General features: G+C 39.0%; 2 protein-coding genes across 3 annotated transcripts in view; one reads left to right on the top strand and one right to left on the bottom strand.

Moving 5' to 3' along the window:
• LOC124111293 (rho GTPase-activating protein 39-like) overlaps positions 1–4,718 on the bottom strand; it is a 212,975-nt gene extending 208,257 nt beyond the window's left edge. The window contains exon 1 of the mRNA XM_046470952.2: positions 4,582–4,718. Coding sequence (XP_046326908.1) covers positions 4,582–4,592 — 11 coding nt within the window. The 5' untranslated portion in view covers positions 4,593–4,718. The remainder of the gene's footprint in view (positions 1–4,581) is intronic.
• Positions 4,719–6,666: 1,948 nt separating this feature from the next.
• Positions 6,667–22,905, top strand: LOC124111294 (glucose-induced degradation protein 8 homolog). 2 transcript variants are annotated; one of them, XM_046470954.2, is made up of 6 exons: positions 6,667–6,772; positions 8,893–8,907; positions 17,309–17,446; positions 18,238–18,434; positions 20,143–20,340; positions 21,374–22,905. In XM_046470954.2, exons 1-6 carry the CDS (start codon positions 6,682–6,684, stop codon positions 21,536–21,538), a joined length of 804 nt encoding a protein of 267 aa, XP_046326910.1. In that variant the 5' UTR covers positions 6,667–6,681; the 3' UTR covers positions 21,539–22,905. The 2 variants fall into 2 exon arrangements, with proteins under 2 accessions (XP_046326910.1, XP_046326911.1); XM_046470955.2 differs by lacking the exon at positions 8,893–8,907.
• The last annotated feature ends 570 nt before the right edge of the window (positions 22,906–23,475 follow it).

Here is a 23,475-nt window from a genome sequence, read left to right as displayed (position 1 = left end):
CTCAGAGCTGATTCTGAAAATATTATTGATATTCTCATAGAGAACTTGGCAAACACAACTTTCATCTTGTTTCAAGTTAATCTACTCCTTAGAGAACATTTCCAAAGAATCCCACTGTCTGACCCCAAGTTTCAAATCAATGTTAACTACCACCATGACCACATCGACCTTTGACTGATCAGGCCCAATTACAATCAAATTCTTTGTTTGTATCTCGAATATTTCTACGAAATATTTAACAGTTCCCTACATTTTGATATAATCTAAAACAAAGCTAAATCAAAACATTAAAATGCATTAACCAGTTAACAGGATCTGAAATTAACATGTCCACTAGTCTGAGACTAGTAAAACACAGGAAGGCCTAGTGACATATCCCAATGGATGTCCACCACAATGTAGATGGCAACTCAGTAACAGATTATTGTTACAGATGAGTGAAAACACAGATTAATTCAAATTCTGATTTAATGACATCATTATTCATCATGCAACTCAAGACATGTATGATGTTGTCAATATTAACACATCATGCTCTTATCAATAACCCTGTTTCTGTTCTAACCTGCAAAAACAATTGCCTAATTCAAACAGTTTTCAATTAACCATAACTATTTTTTTATACACCTAATTTTCATTTCAAGAATTGATTCATCAATTAAGGCTATTCAACTTGAACAGCATTCATAATCATCTGTTCAACATTATTCTTGTAATCGCCCTAAAATAATTGATCGTAATGTCATTCAATCAAAGCCAATTCCACAAGGCTTCCTTCTCTTAATCTCTCAATGCATTGAACATAATCGATCCATATTCCCATGCAGGAATAATCCCATTACCCGGAGAAGGGTTACCGTTAATAAATTATGAAAACATCCCTCTCGTAAAAGATTTAACAGATCCTCAAAGGCACCATCCAAAATTTAACCATGACAAAATATCAACAATTTCAGAAATCAACTCACCCGAAAAAGGTATTGTTTTCGTGAGGAAGTTTCATGACATGGGATGTCTGGCAATGGAGTATCAGGTATTTGTGACAGACAGTGCCAAGCCTTGGCATCTACGGAGAATTGTGATGACTATTAGTCATGCCTTTACGGACACTGTCTATCAGAGGGAGATAGACCGCTTCCGTTATAAGTGGGTCGGATAGACCGCTTCCACTCTCGCTTCCACTCTCGGCAGGTCTAACCAGGGGATCAATTAATCCGAATCTAGGGCAAGAAGTGAGCTTCTGAGGCTGTCAGTGTTGGAGTGTCGCCAGATTCTTGTGTTTATGTTCCATCTCCAGGAATCTACCATTTTTCATGATGATGTTTATTTTGGCATTGTTCTCGAATACATGAAACATGTTTCATGTTCAAAAATAGATAACTATATGAAAAACATAAGACAAGGTGAAAATATAGAAAATATTGACACAGCCATGTTCATAATCCTTGTTTCAAAATCAAAGATTTTCTTGTCACCAAGTTTGTTTGTTTGTTGTTTAACGCCGCACTCAGCAATATTCCAGCTATAAGTTTGTTTGTATATAATAGATTGTCACCAAGTTGATGAGAAGTTGAAAAATGGTATCTCCAAGCATCTACCATTTGTGATGCTTAGTTTATTTTGGTACTGTTTTCTTGAATACTTGAAAAGCCTTACATGTTTAAAAATAGATAGCTAAATCTAAGACATGTTAAAAACAGTGTGAAAGTACAGAAAATACTGACAGAATTAAAACCATCCTCATCATCATTATCATTATCAATGTTACTAAAGGATTATTATCAAGTCCGATTCCAAAAGTTGATGAAATGTTGTAAATAAGACTCTACATGTTAGGAAATAGTCAGTTTTCGTCATGTTCATGTAGCGGCCATAAAATTTCCGAGTCCTGTGATGGGATTCGAACCACGGACCTTCTGATCAGAGGTCGGACGCCTTGTCCACATGACCAAAGAGGTTAACCCCGTCAGCAAGCTGACAAGGTAAGGATGTCATCTGTGGGATGACTCCACGCCCTGCTACATTCGCAATATTAATCCCTTGTTGCGAATTATTTTTATCATGACCATCCTTGTCATCAACAACATCATCACCTTCAATGCCCAAATCTCTCACCTGTACCATGTACCATCCCAAACTCTCCTGGATCAAAGCTAGTTTACATATGGGCTAGCATTGCTATATTTACAAGACAACAGTCAGCTAAACATGGTCTTCAGTTTAAATAGTGGTCAAAGACCCAGTATCTACTGACAGCGTGGCTGACATCATCTTCAGCAAAAACCTTACAAACAACTGTCAACCACTGAAAACTATTTAAATCATGAAAATACTCATGTTTACATACTTGAGACCTATATTTACATGTAAGGCAGGGATTTGTGCACTGAGTCAATATGTACACATATTTAGCCACTTATTTATAGAAATGTCCATGCATAGTTTTGTGAGTGAGTTCCTCCACTTGTTTCTATATAATCAGCCTGTACTATTGTTTCAGTCAGTCAAGCTACTGAAAGGTGTAGTGTCCATCCTATTTCAGACTACCGTATTCGACGTAATAAGCGCCCAGGGCGCTCTCAAAATTAGAAATAGGGGGCTCCTACTAGGATATTATTTTGGTGAAAAAAACTGAGTTGAAAAATAAATATCGTTATTTATGCTGAAATGTTTATGTACAACAGATATATTTTTCCATAATTCAATTACCCATAATTAAGGGTGCATATAACACATGAGTGCTTATCATACGCGAATAAATAAGTCTTGTGTACATTGATCAATCGGAAGGGGTGCTAATTGGGATTGTTCACTAGCCAATATCTTAGCAAATGTTACCGTGAGCGCTTATTAGAGCGGGGCGCTTATTACATCGAATACGGTATTTGCTTGATTATTTTCTCTTGATCAGTAAGTGTCCCTTGTCTATCATCATTCCCTGTGGTAAAAATACAATATACTTTCGGAGTTGTCACACAGTACAAATAAAGGCGTTAATTTCATTGGCATTCATTTCATTCACATACTGATGTAACACATGGGAAAAGGTGACATGTATATTACAACAAAAACTAAGCTGTCATCCCCTCATATGATCACATTGTTAACATTTTCGCATTTTGTTGCAGTTTAACATGTTGATGTTGGAAAGTTGTTATTAAATTTTAAATATTTATGAGATGCTAAAATGCTTACTCGTGCAATTTGTAATTTACAGTGGAACAGGAAGATTCAGGCACGGTTTATTGATTATTGTATAAAGCTCGGCACCACGTACTGCTCATTGTCATTGATTCATGATGTGTGGACCATATGCCTTATATGACATGAACAATATTTTATAAAAAGGTTGTATCAAAGGAAATATTCACGAGGGGCAAAGGGAGCTAATCCTTTATTGAATCTCAATATTACTATCAGCAATCATTTATCAATTATTACCCATAAGAACATTACCTTAAGATTAGCAGTAAAGAATACAAAAGATACAATCATTTCAAGATTCTGTTTCTGATGGTTTCTATCTTCAGCTTACAAACAGACCTTGTGTGAATGCCTGAAAATCAACAGCTATTTTCAAAAACAAGAACTTTGTAAATATATTGTTTGACTCTGAGAGCTCAATTGAAAGAAAGACATTCTTTTTGATTGTACTTTTTCAGAATGCATATTCATCTGATGACAACAACCTAATCTGTCAACTGAGTAAGCTTGAGTAATTGTCATGGTTGAAAGACACACCAAAATAGACAACCTTACACACAATGATAAATTAAGCAATTGCTATTGACCTAAATTCACAGGTATACACACACTGATTATCAATTGCAATCCTCACTAATTGGTAATTGCTCCCACGGAGCCCAAATTGCTAATTTCATACATAACATGATAATTAAATGCTTATCAGCTGGTACCTCATTATCTACTACCTGCGAATGCACTAAATTGCATAAGCATTTAGTGTGTGTGATAAACTAATTATGCTTGGAGAATATACTGAGAATGAAACTCTTTTTTCCAGTGTGCAACACAATCTTTGTTCATAACAATAGGCATAGAAGAAACACAGGTAGGACATTGAACTCATTACGATTGTACCTCTTACATTGTTATTGTGGGATAATAATAACAAACATAACATACATAAATTACAATGCTTCAGACAGGTTTGAGACAGGAATATACTGTTCATGTGTACACAATAAAATCATTTTTTCGATGTACATTTCTGTTAAACTGAAATGTACATGCGACATGACCCGATCTGTCAACCGCGAAGAATGGGGCGATATTGGCACCAACTCCGCCCAACGTTTGTCTATGAAAGGGAGCACCAATGCCTAGGTCAAGATCGTCACTGTAAGAAATGACTATGGACACGGCCGTGATACCTCTAGTTTCACACCATACCCCAAAACACAACAATGTGCATAGTGGTTGTCCTACTGTTCGCTAGTGGGTGGTTGACGAGGCTGGTTGGCAAGTGGATGAGAGAGAATGCTGGAGGGATTCGGCAATGCCTTGCTGGCTATAAATCGGTCGTTGGGGTGATCAGAGGAAATGTAGACCCTTCCTTACCTTTCAGCCATCGTTGGCACCTAGTTGAGGCAGGTAGTCCAATATAAGAATAGATAGAATGTCTATTTGACATAGTTCGGAAATCCAAAACACACCGAGACCGCCATATTGGCGTACCGAGATATGTACTATTTACAGGTCAACTATTTCTGTAATTAATCTTCTGATAAAACTGTGTTTGTATGTTATTTACTAATACTGTGTACAACACGTTTATCCGATTAACATCCCTAACACATTGTATGGTTTCCAACCAAACAAAATCGGTTATTGTTCAAATTGTTACAGCCAAAACAAGAATTATATCAGGGGAATTTTTCCTCCGTATTCTACAAACGTTTCCTGAGCTTCAGGAGTTACCGGCCTTTAATATACATGCTCAAGGAAGGTTGTAAAGCTTGGTGTGTTAAGCATGATAATGCATAAGAAAGCAATTTACAGTGTGAATAAACAACAAAATTTGCAAACATCTTTCCGCATTCACAGGTGCAATAATCAACACGTTACGCGAACTTTGTTTCAAAACAAATATGAAACCAAAAGTACTTTTCAATGTTGACGCTTATGCATCCCGCTTTTGTGGGCGGGTGAGGGAATATAATCGATACTGAAACACAATGTTTGAAGTTCAAACAAAGAAATAATGTTCAAGTATAAACACCATTAATTATATATCCGTGTGGTAGACAATTTCCTACAGGGTTCGCGTGTCTTTGAACAGTAAAATGACAAGTCATTTTATCCACGACTCAACTGATACAATGCTGTTTTTTTGGGTTTTTCATGCACAAGTTTTGGGTTAATTTGGTACAGTGGTGATTAGGTCTCATCGAAAATAAAACAACCCTTGACACATAATAATAGTGACCGTAAACAAATATCGTGCTTAAAACGTTTGTTCTTTTTAATGATTGTACGTTCACTAACACCAATGTAAATCTTGGGGATTAACGTAGATTATAATAAGAAACCGACCAATGATGTTTCAATGTTTTTACGGTTACACGTTTTCTGAGATGATATCCCGAAATCTTACCCCTCCTTTTCGGAGTTTCGGGTTTGAAGCCATATGTTTGACATTGTGGTTTACCTTCATCACCGTTTGCACATAGAGCTACACACATGTCAAACAATTATGTGTATATGTACAACAATGTCCAACAAAAAGCGAGATATATTCAATATTCGAATACTATTTCTTGGGTTAATGTTCTTTGATTATTTATCAGTTTGTGTTGGATTTAATGTTGTATGAGCTCACCTATTTACCATGAATTAACGTTCACCAACAAGCGTGACGTTTTTTGTGAACACTGTTATCCCCATCTGCATTCCGTACCTAGATCGTAATGATGCATGTATATTAACGCTGCAGTGGATCCCTAAATGAGAGCGGACGGCTCCCTGCTCCCGTGACCTGCATGCGACAGTGTAATGATAAGAAAAAGCAAACAGCATGTAACATGTGTTCGCGTCTTATTCCAAGGAATCTATTTTAACTGATACCCAAACTGACCTCGTGGATCTCTGATATATTCTGACAGATTATGGTACTGATATACTAATTTGGTGTTCTGTGCATGTGAAAATAAATACGTATGAAAATAGCAAATTATTTTGCAGATTTATCATCACTACTTCAAGCTGACCAGCCTATGATTTTAAAGCAGAAATCGTAGACATATGTTAGTGGTCTTTGTTCAGTATACTTTTTGTTGTTGTCTAGAACCTTATATACTTTCACACTCTATGTTTATGTAATATTTTCAGGTTGGTCTCTGAAGTACCGCTATGATATTTATATCCCTTCCTGAGTGGTAAACTATGCTTGTTTACGAACTAGGTCTACAAACGGAATAGAAGCTGTAATTAGATGTTCAGCAGAAGCCCGTGATATCATTTTCATGTTTGTCATTAGGCGTCAAGTAAATAGCATATAATATTCAGTGACAGAAAGAAGTGTATTCCTGAAAATAATTAAGAAACGGTAATTAGGGGATGTGTGGTTACACCCACCATTAGATTATATGTATATATGTCCGTCAGTTAAAAGATAATATGATTTACATTTGTCGGTAACACATTTCTCATATATTTTTCATGTACCGGAACTTGCAGGTGCGTGAGTTATGCGCTTCCGGTTTTGGGAGACTTTTGTTTTGGTTCGTGAGTGGAGTGATATTTTGGTTTGGTAAGATACTGTGTGAATATCTACTATATACCTTGTTGAATGGAAGATAGTTTGTAACACAGTTAACACAAAAACAGATGTAGGAAAGAGACAGGAACGCGATAAGTCAGTGTTTCTTCAATTCAGGATATTCGTATTCACTGTACCTCGGTTTTCGTGCATTATTAGCCATGGTCTAGCTAGGTTTGTTTTCTTTGAAACTTTATGAAATAGCATATCACGAATGATGTAACTAAACCGAGGATCATTATGTATTTATTTTTAAAGGAATGTAATATTTCTTCCAAGAACGTTTAGAAGCATTATTATGTGCTGATGTCATACAGAATGAAATAATAAATAATAATATTCTGAATCGTGTGAATAGGCTGAAGAAAATATAACTAAATTTGGAATCATGGCCCTTTGTATGATGTTTCCCAAACTTATTTTACGGGGTGGTGAATAAACCTGATTATCTAGATAGGTCATTGAAGCAACCCAAATGGAGCCAAGATTGTTTGTTTAAAACTGCATGAAAAATTTGTAAATTGAAAACTGATATAGCATCAGATTCTGTATTACCCAGGTAGTTGTTGTGGAAGTCAATCTGGATACAAATCGCAAACTCATCTTGTCCATATCAGTGTATTTCATTAATTAAACAGTATCATGTTAAAATGTGATGAAAACATATCAGGTATGGATACCAGTCAAAATGGAACAGCCGTTTCATTGGTCCGTTTTCACTAAGAGTGGTCAGTTTTGACCAGAAAAGATGGGCTGTTATGACCAAATAGGCTGGTCTGTTATGACCAAATAGGCTGGTCTGTTTTGGCGGGCACCCAGCATGCCCACCCTGTCTGTTAAAATTAGGGGAATCAACCAGATTTTTCGCATTATTCTGAATTATATTTTGCAGCATAGGCATAGGATCATCATTTAAACCCAACAAATCCAAACTGACAAAGTCATAATTTATTGCCATTTAGAATGGTCATTGACAGTTTTGATTACGCTCAAAGTGATGGTGTGTGAGTGTGCGTGATATAATCATGATAATAGAAGTTTAAAAAGATATGCCAGGAACAACCTACTGCATAGCATCTGCTTATCAACAAACAATAAGGGTCAATTTCCAGATGTTAATCATTTCCATGACAATGTTGTATATGGGTGTGAGTTTCAGTTGGATATGTCACTCATACCACTTCTACTTGAATCCGATAGGTAGGTTAATAGAAACAGATGCATATGAGACCACTTTTGGAAGAAATTTGTCACTGATGTGATAACATTTCAGTCTTGTTTCCCGAAAGTGGAAGTAAGGATATATATCATTATTTGTGAAATTATGCAGTTTCCGATATTTGTCATAAATGTCATAATAATGATAAGATGTGAGACAACAGTTGACATGCAGGAGTATCATGAGAGAGTGAGTGAGTATGGTTTTACGCCGCTTTCTGCAATATTCTATCAATATCACGGCAGGGGACAACAGAAATGAGGAGCATCATGAGAGAATATGCATATGCAAATAATCAACATATTGTGCGCACATTAGTAGTTCTGTAAATTGTAAGATACCCCAGAAGTAGAGATCCAGGAATATTGAAAATCAGAGTATACTGTGTGAGGAATTTTCTGTGAAAACCACAGGACATTTTATTAGATATTTTTGAAAATGTGACTGTGAATAACAAAATAAACATCAAAGATGGTAAAGATTTCATTCATCACAAAATTCTGACTGATCATGCAGGTTCTTCACTGAACTGTGCCCAGCATTGTTCCTGTATTTGGCATCATGTTTATATCGGGGGCACGGGTGGCCCAGTCGTCTAAGGCGCCGCGATTCGCTGTGCAGAGTTGCGTCCCTTGGGCACGCCAGAAACCTATGATTGTGGGTTCGAATCCCGGTTCGCCCCGATTATGTTTCTAGGTTTGTCAGCACCATACCCGTGCTCGTGGGTTTCACCGAAGTGGTAAATGTCTGAGACCTGCATCACTTCGGGCTTTCCTCCCACATTAAGCTGACACGCCGCGATATAACTGGAATACTGTTAAAAGCGGCGTAAAACCCAACTCACTCACTCACTCATGTTTATATCTAATCAGATATCACCTTGCTTTTACAGTGCACATGAACGCTTGTAAGTTCTTATTATGTACCTGTTCTAAACTGTTTCTTTCTCTCCCTGTTTATTATTCTCACACTGCATGTTCTGTGCTGAGAATGAGAGGATTAGGTTTGGTACAGGGCTCCAGATAATATATTTAGCCATTGTACTAGTATTTACATGCTTTGTCACCAACTTTGGGTATTCATAGTTTTCTTTGGGTATTTAATAGATTTTTACTCTCTTGGGTCCAGCCTATTGGGTCTTTAAACCATGGGTGGCCCATGGTGGCATGGGTGGCCCAGTCATCTAAGGCGCAGCGATTCGCTGTGCAGAGTTGCATCCCTTGGGCATGCCAGAAACCTATGATCGTGGGTTCGAATCCAGGTTCGCTCCGATTATGTTCCTAGGTTTGTCAGCACCATACCCGTGCTCGTGGGTTTCACCGAAGTGGTAAATGTCTGAGATCTGCATCACTTCGGGCTTTCCTCCCACATTAAGCTGACACGTCGCAATATAACTGGAATACTGTTAAAAGCAGCTTTAAAAGAGTTTAACCCAACTCAGTCAGTCAGTCACTCACTCACTCACTCACTCACTCACTCACTCACTCACTCACTCACTCACTCACTCACTCACTCACTCACTCACTCACTCACTCACTCACTCACTCACTCACTCACTCACTCACTCACTCACTCACTCACTCACTCACTCACTCACTCACTCACTCACTCACTCACTCACTCACTCACTCACTCACTCACTCACTCACTCACTCACTCACTCACTCACTCACTCACTCACTCACTCACTCACTCACTCACTCACTCACTCACTCACTCACTCACTCACTCACTCACTCACTCACTCACTCACTCACTCACTCACTCACTCACTCACTCACTCACTCACTCACTCACTCACTCACTCACTCACTCACTCACTCACTCACTCACTCACTCACTCACTCACTCACTCACTCACTCACTCACTCACTCACTCACTCACTCACTCACTCACTCACTCACTCACTCACTCACTCACTCACTCACTCACTCACTCACTCACTCACTCACTCACTCACTCACTCACTCACTCACTCACTCACTCACTCACTCACTCACTCACTCACTCACTCACTCACTCACTCACTCACTCACTCACTCACTCACTCACTCACTCACTCACTCACTCACTCACTCACTCACTCACTCACTCACTCACTCACTCACTCACTCACTCACTCACTCACTCACTCACTCACTCACTCACTCACTCACTCACTCACTCACTCACTCACTCACTCACTCACTCACTCACTCACTCACTCACTCACTCACTCACTCACTCACTCACTCACTCACTCACTCACTCACTCACTCACTCACTCACTCACTCACTCACTCACTCACTCACTCACTCACTCACTCACTCACTCACTCACTCACTCACTCACTTACTTACTTACTTTAACCAGTGAGTGAACCTTTTTGGAATGCTGTTTCAGGTGACTTCTAATTTGGATCTGTTCATGTGATGCTCTAAGTGTGTCATAGCTCTTAACAGTGGTACTTATATAAGTTACAATATGCGAGATATAGCATGTCTTTGCATTATCCCCTACATAGAGTTCATGTAGAAGTAAAAGGACTGCATTCAATCAGTGTATAACAATCTGTAAAGAAATACAGGTACACAACCTGAAAATGCTACGTTGGGTAATTTACACAGTGTCATTATCATGATTATAATATTTTTATTTTTTTATTTTTTTTATTTATTTGTATTCAAGAAACTCAAGTCAGTTGTACGCAAATACACAGCTTATCTGGAGCCCATGTTGTACATTGCAAGAAATAAATTATAATTCTCAATCGGTGCCAGAGCACTTTTAATCTGATAAATAAGCATCTAAATAGCTCACAATGACTGAAGGTGCAAGGGAGGTTATCAGAATGTTTATAGTTTTAACTGTTTTCTGTTGTGTGTATGTGCTTGGTCACATGTGGCATATACTCTGAAACTAGTAAATGGCTATATATCTGTATACATAGGAGGGTGCCTGATACCACAATAAGCTACTGTTATATTTATGAAATTAAAATATTTTCAGAAAATGTGTAAAAAGGTCAAACTGATATTTCTGATCAAATTGTGAAAAAAGACCTTCCCAGAAAGCACAAGGGCCACAAAGCTGTAACTTTGATGTGACATGTCCGAAGGCAATTATAGTTTTAAGAAACATCGGTACCCTGTGAAAATCTGGGTTAGAATGGGTCTTCAGCAACCCATGCTTGCCGTAAGAGGTGACTAATGGGATCGGGTGACCAGGCTCGCTGACTTGGTTGATGCATGTCATCGTATCACAGTTGCGTAGACCAATGCTCATGATGTCAACCACTGGATTGTCTGGTCCAGACTTGATTATTAACGGACCTCCATCATATAGCTGGAATATTGCTGAGTGCGTCTTTAAAACAACAAACAAACAAACCAACAGAAACCAGGGAGTTCCACTGAATCTGGATGTATGGAAGGATGATAAATGTAGGTAATATTTATTGTTGCATCAGGAAACTTAGGATATATATATGTATATATCACCCCTATTACTGACATTAAAATTTGAAATTAAAAATATATTGCTTGATCAAATGGTTTAGATTAGTTTTCTTGCTGCAGAGAAATGAATTGTGCAATTTATTATGACTATATCATGTATATGAAGTTTCAATGTTGTTATCTATAAGAGTATCTACATCTCAGAAACTGGCTAAAAAGATGCTATGAAACACATGTTATGAAACATGTCTTGAAAGTCATTTAGCATGTTTACCATAAGATTGTTTCTGTGAAAAGAACATTGATACTGTCCTCCCACATCAACAGACTGGTGCACAGCTAAGCGATATCAAAGACACAAACTCCCCACTCTCCACCAGCCTCTGAATACCTCGAATATTGAAAATATCATGACATATAATCTTGTGATAATATACACAACCTTCAAATTTCAGCACACGTTTACATGGATGTATCCATTGACAGTACCTGGTGATAGCTGTAAACTGATCATTGTTGACGCTATACTATTAACTAGGGCTTTAACTCTTTCAACACCTAGGCCGGTTATCCGGCCAAGAAGCATCGAGTCCCCAGACACCGCAGGCCAGTTATCCGGCCAAGCCGTAGTAACGTCAAAATAGTACTATATTTTTATAGACCTACCTGTAATATCATTCATTTATTAAATCTATCACATTTCACAGTGTCTGAAATACATATTCCATTTCAATTTAACATTTTTTATCGTTAAATTAAAAAATTATTCACTATTTCCCGCGATGTTATTGAAAATAAAATTCTCGGACACACATTTCGACAACCGGTCCACATCGAACTCGTCAAAGAGGAAAATAAAGACGTTTTAAACAAATCTTTAAATATATTATACAAAGTAATATATAAAATCAACAAAAATATAACTAAAAGTAATCAAACTTACATCTAAGTTATTATTTTCATCTTTTCGTGCGATCGCGTGTAATGTAAGTCAAATGACATCTCGGCTTTCGTCGCCTTGAATTCTCGGCTCGGACACGATGTTTAATGCAAAAATATATGCATGAAAAATCTTTGTCACAGCTCGTAACCTAGCACGATACATTCACGAAGTTCCATATTTTTAATATATATCGTGATTTCCTGCTCAAAACGTTCAGAATAACACGATTTAACAAAATACTTTCGCAAACTTCTGTAATTTATCGAACACGAGCTTGGTATCACAGCTGTAATTTGATTGGCTGCCATAGGTCACGTGCTCAAAATTGACCAATCACGAAACTTGTAGCAGATTTCAGCAAGAAAGCGTCATTAGAAACCAATTTTAATCCAATGAAATCGCTTGTTATTACTACGGAAAAAAACCAGTCGATGTTACGAGCATGTAGATGAAGGAATAAGCTTTCCAGCGATGTGTCATATGCCATTCTTCGACGAAACGTGTTATTCATACGAAACCTCGAAAACGGGGGTATTTCTTCATTTTACTGAGCGGACAGTCGCTGTTATCGGGAAATGGATGATGACAGAGACTATTTATAATTCTTTTTAAAATGATTTTCCAATAACGTAAACAATGAAAATAAAATAGAAATAGGTACGTGGATATTATGAAATCATATATTTGCCGAAAATCGTCAAGTTTTCGCTTCCTTGGTCCTTAATCTGGATGTTAACAACGTGTTAGCGTACATTTTTTATTTACAACAAATTTAATTAAGTTGTAAATGCATTATTTTAAATAATGTGAAAAACATAACTTTCATATTTATAAACCATAGGATCAGACCTTTTAAATGGTGTATAACATGTAGTAGCAAATATATTTTACAGCAGGTATTTTCTATGATAAATGTTGGCTTCATCTATCACACAAGAGCCTCTGGGAACTCGGTGTCCCAGCAGTAAACACTTCTGGTTGACTGGTGTTGAAAGAGTTAACGATTCACGATACCTATGAAGTCATCGATGCTAAGGAACAGATGATACTTGAATTGTCAGATTGTGAGATTGTGATAGGCTGTAAATAGAACAGAAACTGATAGAGTTACCTCCCATGAATTGTCAGTTTGTGAGATTGTGATAGGCTATAAATAGAACAGAAACTGATAGTCCCCTTCCATGAATTGTCAGTTTGTGAGATTGTGATAGGCTATAAATAGAACATAAACTGATAGAGTTACCTCCCATGAATTGTCAGTTTGTGAGATTGTGATAGGCTATAAATAGAACAGAAACTGATAGAGTCCCCTTCCATGAATTGTCAGTTTGTGAGATTGTGATAGGCTATAAATAGAACATAAACTGATAGAGTTACCTCCCATGAATTGTCAGTTTGTGAGATTGTGATAGGCTGTAAATAGAACAGAAACTGATAGAGTTACCTCCCATGAATTGTCAGTTTGTAAGATTGTGATAGGCTGTAAATAGAACAGAAACTGATAGAGTTACCTCTCATGAATTGTCTGTTTGTGAGATTGTGATAGGCTGTAAATAGAACAGAAACTGATAGCGTTACCTCCCATGAATTGTCCGTTTGTGATCTTGTGATAGGCTGTAAATAGAACAGAAACTGATAGAGTCACCTCCCATGAATTGTCAGTTTGTGATCTTGTGATAGGCTGTAAATAGAACAGAAACTGATAGAGTCACCTCCCATGAATTGTCTGTTGGTGATCTTGTGATAGGCTGTAAATAGAACAGAAACTGATAGAGTTACCTCTCATGAATTGTCTGTTTGTGAGATTGTGATAGGCTGTAAATAGAACAGAAACTGATAGCGTTACCTCCCATGAATTGTCAGTTTGTGATCTTGTGATAGGCTGTAAATAGAACAGAAACTGATAGAGTCACCTCCCATGAATTGTCAGTTTGTGAGATTGTGATAGGCTATAAATAGAACAGAAACTGATAGAGTTTCCTCCCATGAATTGTCAGTTTGTGATCTTGTGATAGGCTGTAAATAGAACAGAAACTGATAGAGTCACCTCCCATGAATTGTCAGTTTGTGAGATTGTGATAGGCTATAAATAGAACAGAAACTGATAGAGTTTCCTCCCATGAATTGTCAGTTTGTGATCTTGTGATAGGCTGTAAATAGAACAGAAACTGATAGAGTCACCTCCCATGAATTGTCAGTTTGTGAGATTGTGATAGGCTATAAATAGAACAGAAACTGATAGAGTTTCCTCCCATGAATTGTCAGTTTGTGATCTTGTGATAGGCTGTAAATAGAACAGAAACTGATAGAGTCACCTCCCATGAATTGTCAGTTTGTGATCTTGTGATAGGCTATAGATAGAACAGAAACTGATAGAGTCACCTCCCATGAATTGTCAGTTTGTGATCTTGTGATAGGCTATAAATAGAACAGAAACTGATAGAGTTGCCTCCCATGAATTGTCTGTTTGTGAGATTGTGATAGGCTATTTTATATAGAAAAGAAACTGATAGAGTTACTTCCCATGAATTGTCTTTGAGATTGTGATAGGCTATAAATAGAACATAAACTGATAGAGTTACCTCCCATGAATTGTCAGTTTGTAATCTTGTGATAGGCTATAGATAGAACAGAAACTGATAGAGTTACCTCCCATGAATTGTCAGTTTGTAATCTTGTGATAGGCTATAGATAGAACAGAAACTGATAGCGTCACCTCCCATGAATTGTCAGTTTGTTATCTTGTGATAGGCTATAGATAGAACAGAAACTGATAGAGTTACCTCCCATGAATTGTCAGTTTGTGATCTTGTGATAGGCTGTAAATAGAACAGAAACTGATAGAGTTGCCTCCCATGAATTGTCTGTTTGTGATCTTGTGATAGGCTATTTTATATAGAAAAGAAACTGATAGAGGTACCTGCCGACAAGGCAGAAATAGCCTAGCACAACTTGAAAACATGGCCGAACAATAGGACGTGGTGATAGAGGACGTGGTGATAGAGGACGTGCCTGCTATTAAGCTATTACCTTTAATAACCATCCCTTCATTTAAAACTGTTTTGTTGTTCGTCTTTAACAATTTCTTTTTAGATAATAAGTAAATGTATGAATCCAGAGGTTTTAAAGTTATATTTCAGTGATTTCATCCTTTTTTTCCTATTTGCTGGTGTATCGCGATACCAGTGGTATTGTCAGAATGTATTGTGAAACATATTGTATTGCAAGATACCAGGCGATACTCATCTTCCCGAGGCAAGTGAGTTAACTGACTATAAAAGTCCAGTTTCCACCCTTGCCGAACTAGGCTGGTATTATGGAGTTCTGTTTTGGCTGGACTATCGAGTCTATGCATAGTCCAATCAAAATCGCGCACCGAAATCGAAATCCGGTTCGTAAAGTGTCATGCAGATTTCGGTCGACTGCAGGATTTGCAAAGCATGTGCACCGCTAACTCGTTGTCAACAGATAATGTCTAAATCTTTTCATGCTTTTAATCAAGGTGCTCATGTGATTTGATGCACTTCGCGATGTAAGACTCGTTTTATCACAATATAGATCTTGATTATCAATCAGATCGTCTTGACTGGGCGCCACCGTTTTGTTTGAAGCAAATGCAAGTGATACGAGAGGTTGAATCAGATTGGTCAATAGGAGAGGTATAGAAAGGACATAACTCGTAATAGCCACTGGTGGCGCTACGATCGAGCCCAGGAATTCCAGCCTAGTTCGGCAAGGGTGGAAACTGGACTTTTAAAGTCAGTATACTCTCTCGGGAAGCTGGGTGATACTCAGTTATGTTATTAACTATGTTACTTCAAACATTTACAGCTGCATGTGACTGAGTACGCTCCCTCCCAATTCCTGTTCTGTAATACACTTCAATCTGGTTCCATTTTAGACATAATACTAACCTTTTCATTGACATGTTTTGTGTCTTAATGTGCCAATACCAGCTACCAATAAGCTTTTCACTTACGAAAATCTGTACATTATGAAAAAGGGGTGTTACTGTATTCGACATAATAAGCGCCCCACTCTACTTAGCGCCCGAGGCAATTAGCACCCCTTCCGATTGATCAATGTACACAAGACTTATTTATTCGCATATTATACGCACTCGTGTGTAATATGCACCCTTAATTATAGGGCAATTAAATTCTGGAAAAACATATCTGTCGTATATAAACATTTCAGGCTGTCAGCATAAACCACAGAATTTATCTTTCAACTCTGGTTTTTTTCACCAAAATAATATTCTAATAAGAGCCCCCTATTTCTAATTTTGAGAGCGCCCTGGGCGCTTATTATGTCGAATACGGTATATGTGTGTGTGTTTGTTGTTTAATGTCGCACTCAGCAATATTCCAACTATGTGATGTCAGCCTGTAAATGGCATATATTGTTACTCTCAATTTTCGATCACTGGATTGTCAGGTCCAAACTTGGTTATATACAGGCCACAATCATACAGCTGGATTATTGCAGAGAGTGGCGTTAAACAACACACAAACTATTAAATGATTCATCTCTTATACAGCTGATAGTGTGAAATGAATAATATTCCATTAATCAGGCTGAAAACAGAACAAAGTTATTTTGTCTAGGTTTATTAAACAGTTTTACAAAATTTCTGAGAAAAATCTGTTTTTAGTAAGAGTATTTTCAATCAACACATTAATTTGGTTCATTCTGAAAATATTTCTCAGTGTTAGAAATTAAGGAGTCTGGAGTCTTTGAGGTTTGTTGTTTTCAGTATTTGACTCTTGGTCATTTGGGTTAAGACAAGACCCCTTGACTTTCATGGTTAATTTCGATCAGTGTTAAAAGTAGGATAGGCTCAACTGTATTGATAATAACTATGCCTTTCTTAAATCAGCCAGTTTGAAGGACGTTTCATCTAACATGTCTGCTTTGTTGCTTCAGTGAGAAGACCTAAGATGAATCTTGGCACGGACAAGGGTTCAGAAGAAATAACGAAGGAAGAGTGGCTGGAGAAACTCCAGGACATCCACATCACCCGGGCAGACATGAACAAGCTCATCATGAACTATCTCGTTACAGGTACGCTCACTGCTGAAGTAGTGGTGGTGGGGTAGCCCAGTGGGTAAAGTGTTTGCTCGTCATGTCAAAGGCCTGGGTTTTGTTGGGGCGGTCGGAGAGCCTAGTGGTTAAAGCGTTCGCTCGTCACGCCGAAGACCCGGGTTCGATTCCCGACATGGGTACAATGTGTGAAGCCCATTTCTGGTGTCCCCTGCCATGATATTGCTTGAATATTGCTAAAAGCGGCGTAAAACCATACTCACTCACTGGGTTTTGTTCCCCACTTGTATAATGTGTGGAGTGCATTTCTAATCTATACTCGCTACCTCCCTCCCTCCCCCCTCCCCTCCCCTCCTCTCCCCTCCCCTCCCCTCTCCTCCCCTCACTCACTTTTAGAATAAGTTGTTGGTGCCTGAAGGTCACTCGAAATCGTGCCCATTCTTCTTGTCCCCACCATGACAGTGACAGAATATTTGGAAGAGCAATGCAATGCCATACTCACCTACTTCATCAGTTGAACCGCTGTAATATTTATAATCAATGACAAGGTATGGCACCATGTGCAGTTTTATTTGAAGGTGTATTATATGTTATTTACACTGTTTGCAACAAGCAACCTGTTCTATTTTATGAAAGAGAATACTGAACTGGCAGTCAAGGGGAGACAATGGAAGGTAATTACTGAAGGTGAAATTGTCTCCCCTGGAAGTGTTCAAGCTGTGGTAACAGTTACAAGCAATACGAAAGCATTGTTCCTTTTGTCCTAAATGTCATAAGCTGGATAGGATTATGAATGTGTCTTTATTCACCAGAGGGATTCAAGGAGGCAGCAGAGAAATTCCGTCTTGAATCGGGTATCCAGCCGTCTGTTGACCTGGACGAGTTAGACGATCGCATCAAGATCCGTGAAGCCATACAGAACGGACATGTCCATGAAGCAATCTCACTTGTCAACAACCTGTACCCGGAGTTGTTAGACAATGACAGATATCTTTACTTCAGGTTGCAGGTTAGTGATCACTAGGGCTGAACTCTGAGACAATGAGTCAATCAATGACATGCATCAATCAAGTCAGCGAGCCTGACCACCCGATCCCGTTAGTCGCCTCTTATGACAAGCATAGTTGCTTTTTACAGCAAGTGTGGGTTGCTGAAGACCTATTGTACCCCTGGTTCTTCACAGGTCACTGACCTAGAAAGTCTCCTGGCCAGAGTACTGATAACATATAGGAACATCCCCAAACCTTTTGAAATTCTATGAGGCCTTAGGATACCTTTCAACATTAGCCAAAGCAACTCGGGCTAGTGCTAATTTTTATCCCTTAGTGCAGCAGATTTGATTAGAGTAGATTCCCATCACCCCATGATTGTTGCCTTGTTGATGTGGATCAGGAGGTTGCAGTGTGTGATCTGGCTAATTGAATGAAGGCTAGGATCGTAGAAGTTGTAGGCGACCCGTGAAGATTCCGGGGTAGAATAGGTCTTCAGCAACCCATGCTTGCCATAAAAGGTGACTATGCTTGTCGTAAAAGGAGACTAACGGGATCGGGTGGTCAGGCTCGCTGACTTGGTTGATGCATGTCATCGATCCCAATTGCGTGGGTCGATGCTCATGATATTAATCACTGCATTGTCTGGTCCAGACTCGAATATTTACAGACCGCCGTCATATAGCTGGAATATTGCTGATTGCGGCGTTAAACAACAAACCAACCAACGAAGTTGTAGGCATCTTAACATGCTCAAGGTACATCGACCCTTTTAACAGAAGGAATATGTCGACAACAAGTGTATTTTACTGCCATATTATTTACCACAATTTGAAAACAGAGATTGAGATGTGTACCATTTGTTTGTTGCGTTAACATGCTTGTTACTAGTAAAGTTCCGGAAGACATTTATAGCATGTGTTTTAGTACATTATGCAATGTTGTTTACCAAGAAGGAGAGGGGCGGTCGGGTAGCTTGGTTGTTAAAGCGTTTTCTCATCACAACGAAGACCCGACATGTGTACAATGTGTGAAGCCCATTTCTGGTGTCCCCCGCCGTGATATTGCTGGAATATTGCCCAAAACGGCATAAAACCATACTCACTCACCCAAAGAACGAGCGATCGGCAAAATGTCTGTTGCCATGATGGGGGATATATTTTGTTCCAGTGGACACCGCAGGACATAGTTCATGCTGTGGTTTGACTTGCCCAGACTTGATTATCTATCTGCCACCATGATGTAGCTGGAATATTGCTGACTAGTGTAAAACATTTACTCAGGGTGGAAACAATGCCCCTTTAGATAATGTGAAATCTACTGACAACCAAGACACATCCACCCTCACAGCACCCACCCATTCATGTTTTGAAGAAGACATTAGCTAAGACTGAGATATTGTAAGTGAGCACACAGAAATAACTTGATCCATAGGTGGCTCCGGGAGGTGGCTCCAGACAGGGGATCAAGGGGATTCCGATTACCCACTTTTGAAAACCAAATGTAGTGTGTTGTAGGCAGTAAAATTATCTGAGAGGATTTTGATATTTTGGATCCATCCTTTAAAATGCTGGATCAAGCCTTGTGATCACATTGAAGTGAAACTGCCTATTGTTTGGTTTATATCTCTCTAAAATCTACTGAAAATGATGCCAAGTCCGGGCTAGTATACACCAAACTTGCAAAGTGTTCAGCACAGACTGTGACTCTACTCTGTACTGCCAACAGCAACAGAAGCTGATTGAGCTGGTGAGACAGAAGGATGTGGAGGGGGCCCTGGAGTACGCCCAGACCCACCTGGCAGAGAGAGTCGAGGAGAACCCGGAGGTGTTGTCGGAGCTGGAGAGGACACTGGCGCTGCTGGCCTTTGAGGACCCCGAGAACTCACCCTTTGGCGAACTGCTCCACCCATCCCAGAGACAGAAGGTGAAATAGCTTCATCCATTTGGGACCTTGGTTAATTTAGGTCCTGACTGGGGACCAGTCTTTGTCACAAGAAGCAACTTGGTGACTTGATTGATTTCATGCTAACATACCCTTATGGCATGGGCTTTTGCTCATGATATTGGCCATTGGTTTGCCATTGGTTTGCCATTGGTTGGCTTTAGAGGCCACTGTTATATAGCTGGAATATTGCTGACCGCAATGTAAAAGATTCAAAACAGTTGCTGCATGGAGACAGTAATATCTGAACATTCCTTTTAAAATGTTTCAAGACATAGCTGGAATACTGCTGGACCGCCTCCATGGTCTTGTGGTAGAGCGTCCGCTAGGAGAGCGGAAGGTCAGGGGTTCAATCCCCAGTCTCGTCATACCAAAAGACATTAAAAGATGGTACTTGTTGTTACCCTGCTTGGTGCTCGGCATTAAGGGGCTAAAACAAGGACTAGTTGGCTCGGTGTCAGTATACTGTGTCTGAGTGGGGTTCTCATATTAAACTGTGGCATAGTATCTCATTCACCTAGAACTATAAAATCGGCATTAGTCCGGACTAGTACAAGCAGCCACACAAACACACATGTGCATGCATGTTGCTATATAAGTGCAATAATCTTGGACGCGATGTTAAACCCCATTTCACCTCACCTCACCTCACCTCACCTCACCTCACCTCACCTCACCTCACCTCACCTCACCTGGAATACTGCTGACTGTAGCATAGAACAACATTCACCCAATCTGGTTAGATGTTGTCATTTCCATCCCAGAGTTTTATTGACTGGTGTGATTGCCGTGATTGTGTTTTATGGAAATTTGAGCATTCATTATATTTTTTACTTATCCTGCATTACTCCTTAATGCATTCACTTAAGCAGTGAATGCATTAAGGAGTAATGCAGGATAAGTATACAAATGTAAAAAATATTTAGATTTGACTAAATTTGAGCATCATCATGTCATCATAAACATTCCTTGTCTATAACATTTTATCCTATTAACAATTTGCAATTTAAACCAGGTTGCCAGTGAACTAAATGCTGCCATCCTTGAATCCGATTCCACTCCCAGACTTGCCAACCTCTTGAAACTGTTGCTATGGGCACAAGAAGAACTCGACAAGAAGAAGGTGAAATACCCCAAAATGACAGACATTGCAAAAGGAGTCATTGAAGATCCTAAATGACTATGCCGCCATTCTGTATATCAGACTTATTTATAATGGCAGTGCCAAATCTGATCTTTGTCCAGCAGAGGGCGAGGATGATCATTCACTTCTCACACTTTGGAATTCTACTTTCATGTATGTTGGATAAGAATCTTCACTGAATGTTGCATGTTCAAGGTTTGAGTTCTCCTGTGCTAGACTGTGAGCTGCAGATGGGCGGAGATGTGATGGTTGATGTAGCTTATGAGACTGTGTGCTTCTGGTAGCCTGAGAATTTCATCTCTTTTGGAGTTTGCTTTAAAGGTTATCGATTCCATCTTGCCAATAATCATGATAGGTCGACTGGGCTAATGTATCTACAGTGTCATTTTTTTATACAATCAATAATATCTGAAGAACAGCCTTGTTTTTGCGGTCAAAAGTCATACAAGTCATTGATATTTGACCCGCAGTTGTCACAAATAATCTCCAAAGACATCATCTCATCATTATACTGTTCATAAGAAGTTAAAGAACACCTGACTCTTTCATATTACTGTAGTTTATCTGTCATGCCATGGGGGCGGTCGGGTAGCCTAGTGGTTAAAGCGTTCGCTTGCCACGCTGACATGGGTACAATGTATGAAGCCCATTTCTGGTGTCCCCCGCCATGATATTGCTGGAATATTGCTAAAAGCGGCTTAAACCATACTCACTCACTGTCATGCCATGACAGATCAGTTACAGTGGTATGAAAGAATCCGATGGCCCTTAACTTTTTTTAAGTAGTATATGGGAAAACGTGTTGGAGAGTCCAGCAAAGCAGCAAACCAAAGTGCTGACTGAACATTTTTTTACTTATATACATCTCCTCTCCGATTTGAAAATGTATGGATGCCACACACACATTTACCATGGTATCAGCAGATGACTTCAGTCCCTGTAGAACCCATTGTCTAGCTATGTTATCATGATGATGTGGTCTGTTGTGCTGGTGTTTTTAACCTAATGTAATCTTAATGTAGTCATCGGTTTTGTAACGTGGTGAGAGAAAAATAGGAATGCCACAATAAGCTACAAGTTTGTAATCATGGTTATTGAGGAAATGGGGGGGGGGGGGGGGGGTGGCTACATGTTTACCCCGAGTTATGTGCACAGATGAAGGTGATCAGGACTTTGCAGGGACATGATTTATATGTGTAAATGGTGTAAATGGTAGGTTTTTGGGGCGTAATGAACTGAATGTTTTTTTAAACCCAGGCACCATTCAACTAGGATCTGGCGACTGTGCTTGTAATAAGAGGCAACTAACGGGATCGAGTAGTCACACTCACTGACTTGGTTGATGCATGTCTTCGTATCCCAGTAAAAGGCGACTATGGTTGTCGTAAGAGGCGACTAACGGGATCGGGTGGTCAGGCTCTCTGACTTGGTCGATGCATATCATCGTATCCCAGTTGAGTGGATTGATGCTCATGATGTCAATCACTTGATTGTCTGGTCCAGACTCGACTATTTATAGAGCGTCATCTTATAGCTGGAATATTGCTGAGTGCGGCGTCAACAACAAACAAACATTGTATCCCAGTGATGTAGATTGATGCTCACAATGTCAATCACTGGGTTATTTACAGACCGCTGTCATATAGCTGGAACATTGCTGCGTTCAGCGTTAAACATACAAACAACTCATATTCTATAGACCCGCTACAGATTTGTAATGGCTATTTTCATTTAAATATGTTTTCTACCATGTAGGGTAATCCAAAGTGCGCCAAAAATAAATTTGCATCATGGTGATGGAGGTGGAGTTTTGTCTGAGATGTTGTGAGATACAGATTGACAATACCACTGGTATTACAGGTGGCACTGTTACTTCCTGTTCTATTTATATCCCATTTCACAAACTGACGAATCAAGTATCATCTGTATCGAAGACATTGTAGACATTGGTGAATAGTTACAACCCTAATGTT

This window comes from Haliotis rufescens, unplaced genomic scaffold (assembly GCF_023055435.1).
Source record: "Haliotis rufescens isolate VD_foot unplaced genomic scaffold, xgHalRufe1.0.p SCAF_6, whole genome shotgun sequence".
Taxonomy (NCBI): domain Eukaryota; kingdom Metazoa; phylum Mollusca; class Gastropoda; order Lepetellida; family Haliotidae; genus Haliotis; species Haliotis rufescens.
This window is presented reverse-complemented; position numbering and strand designations above follow the sequence as displayed.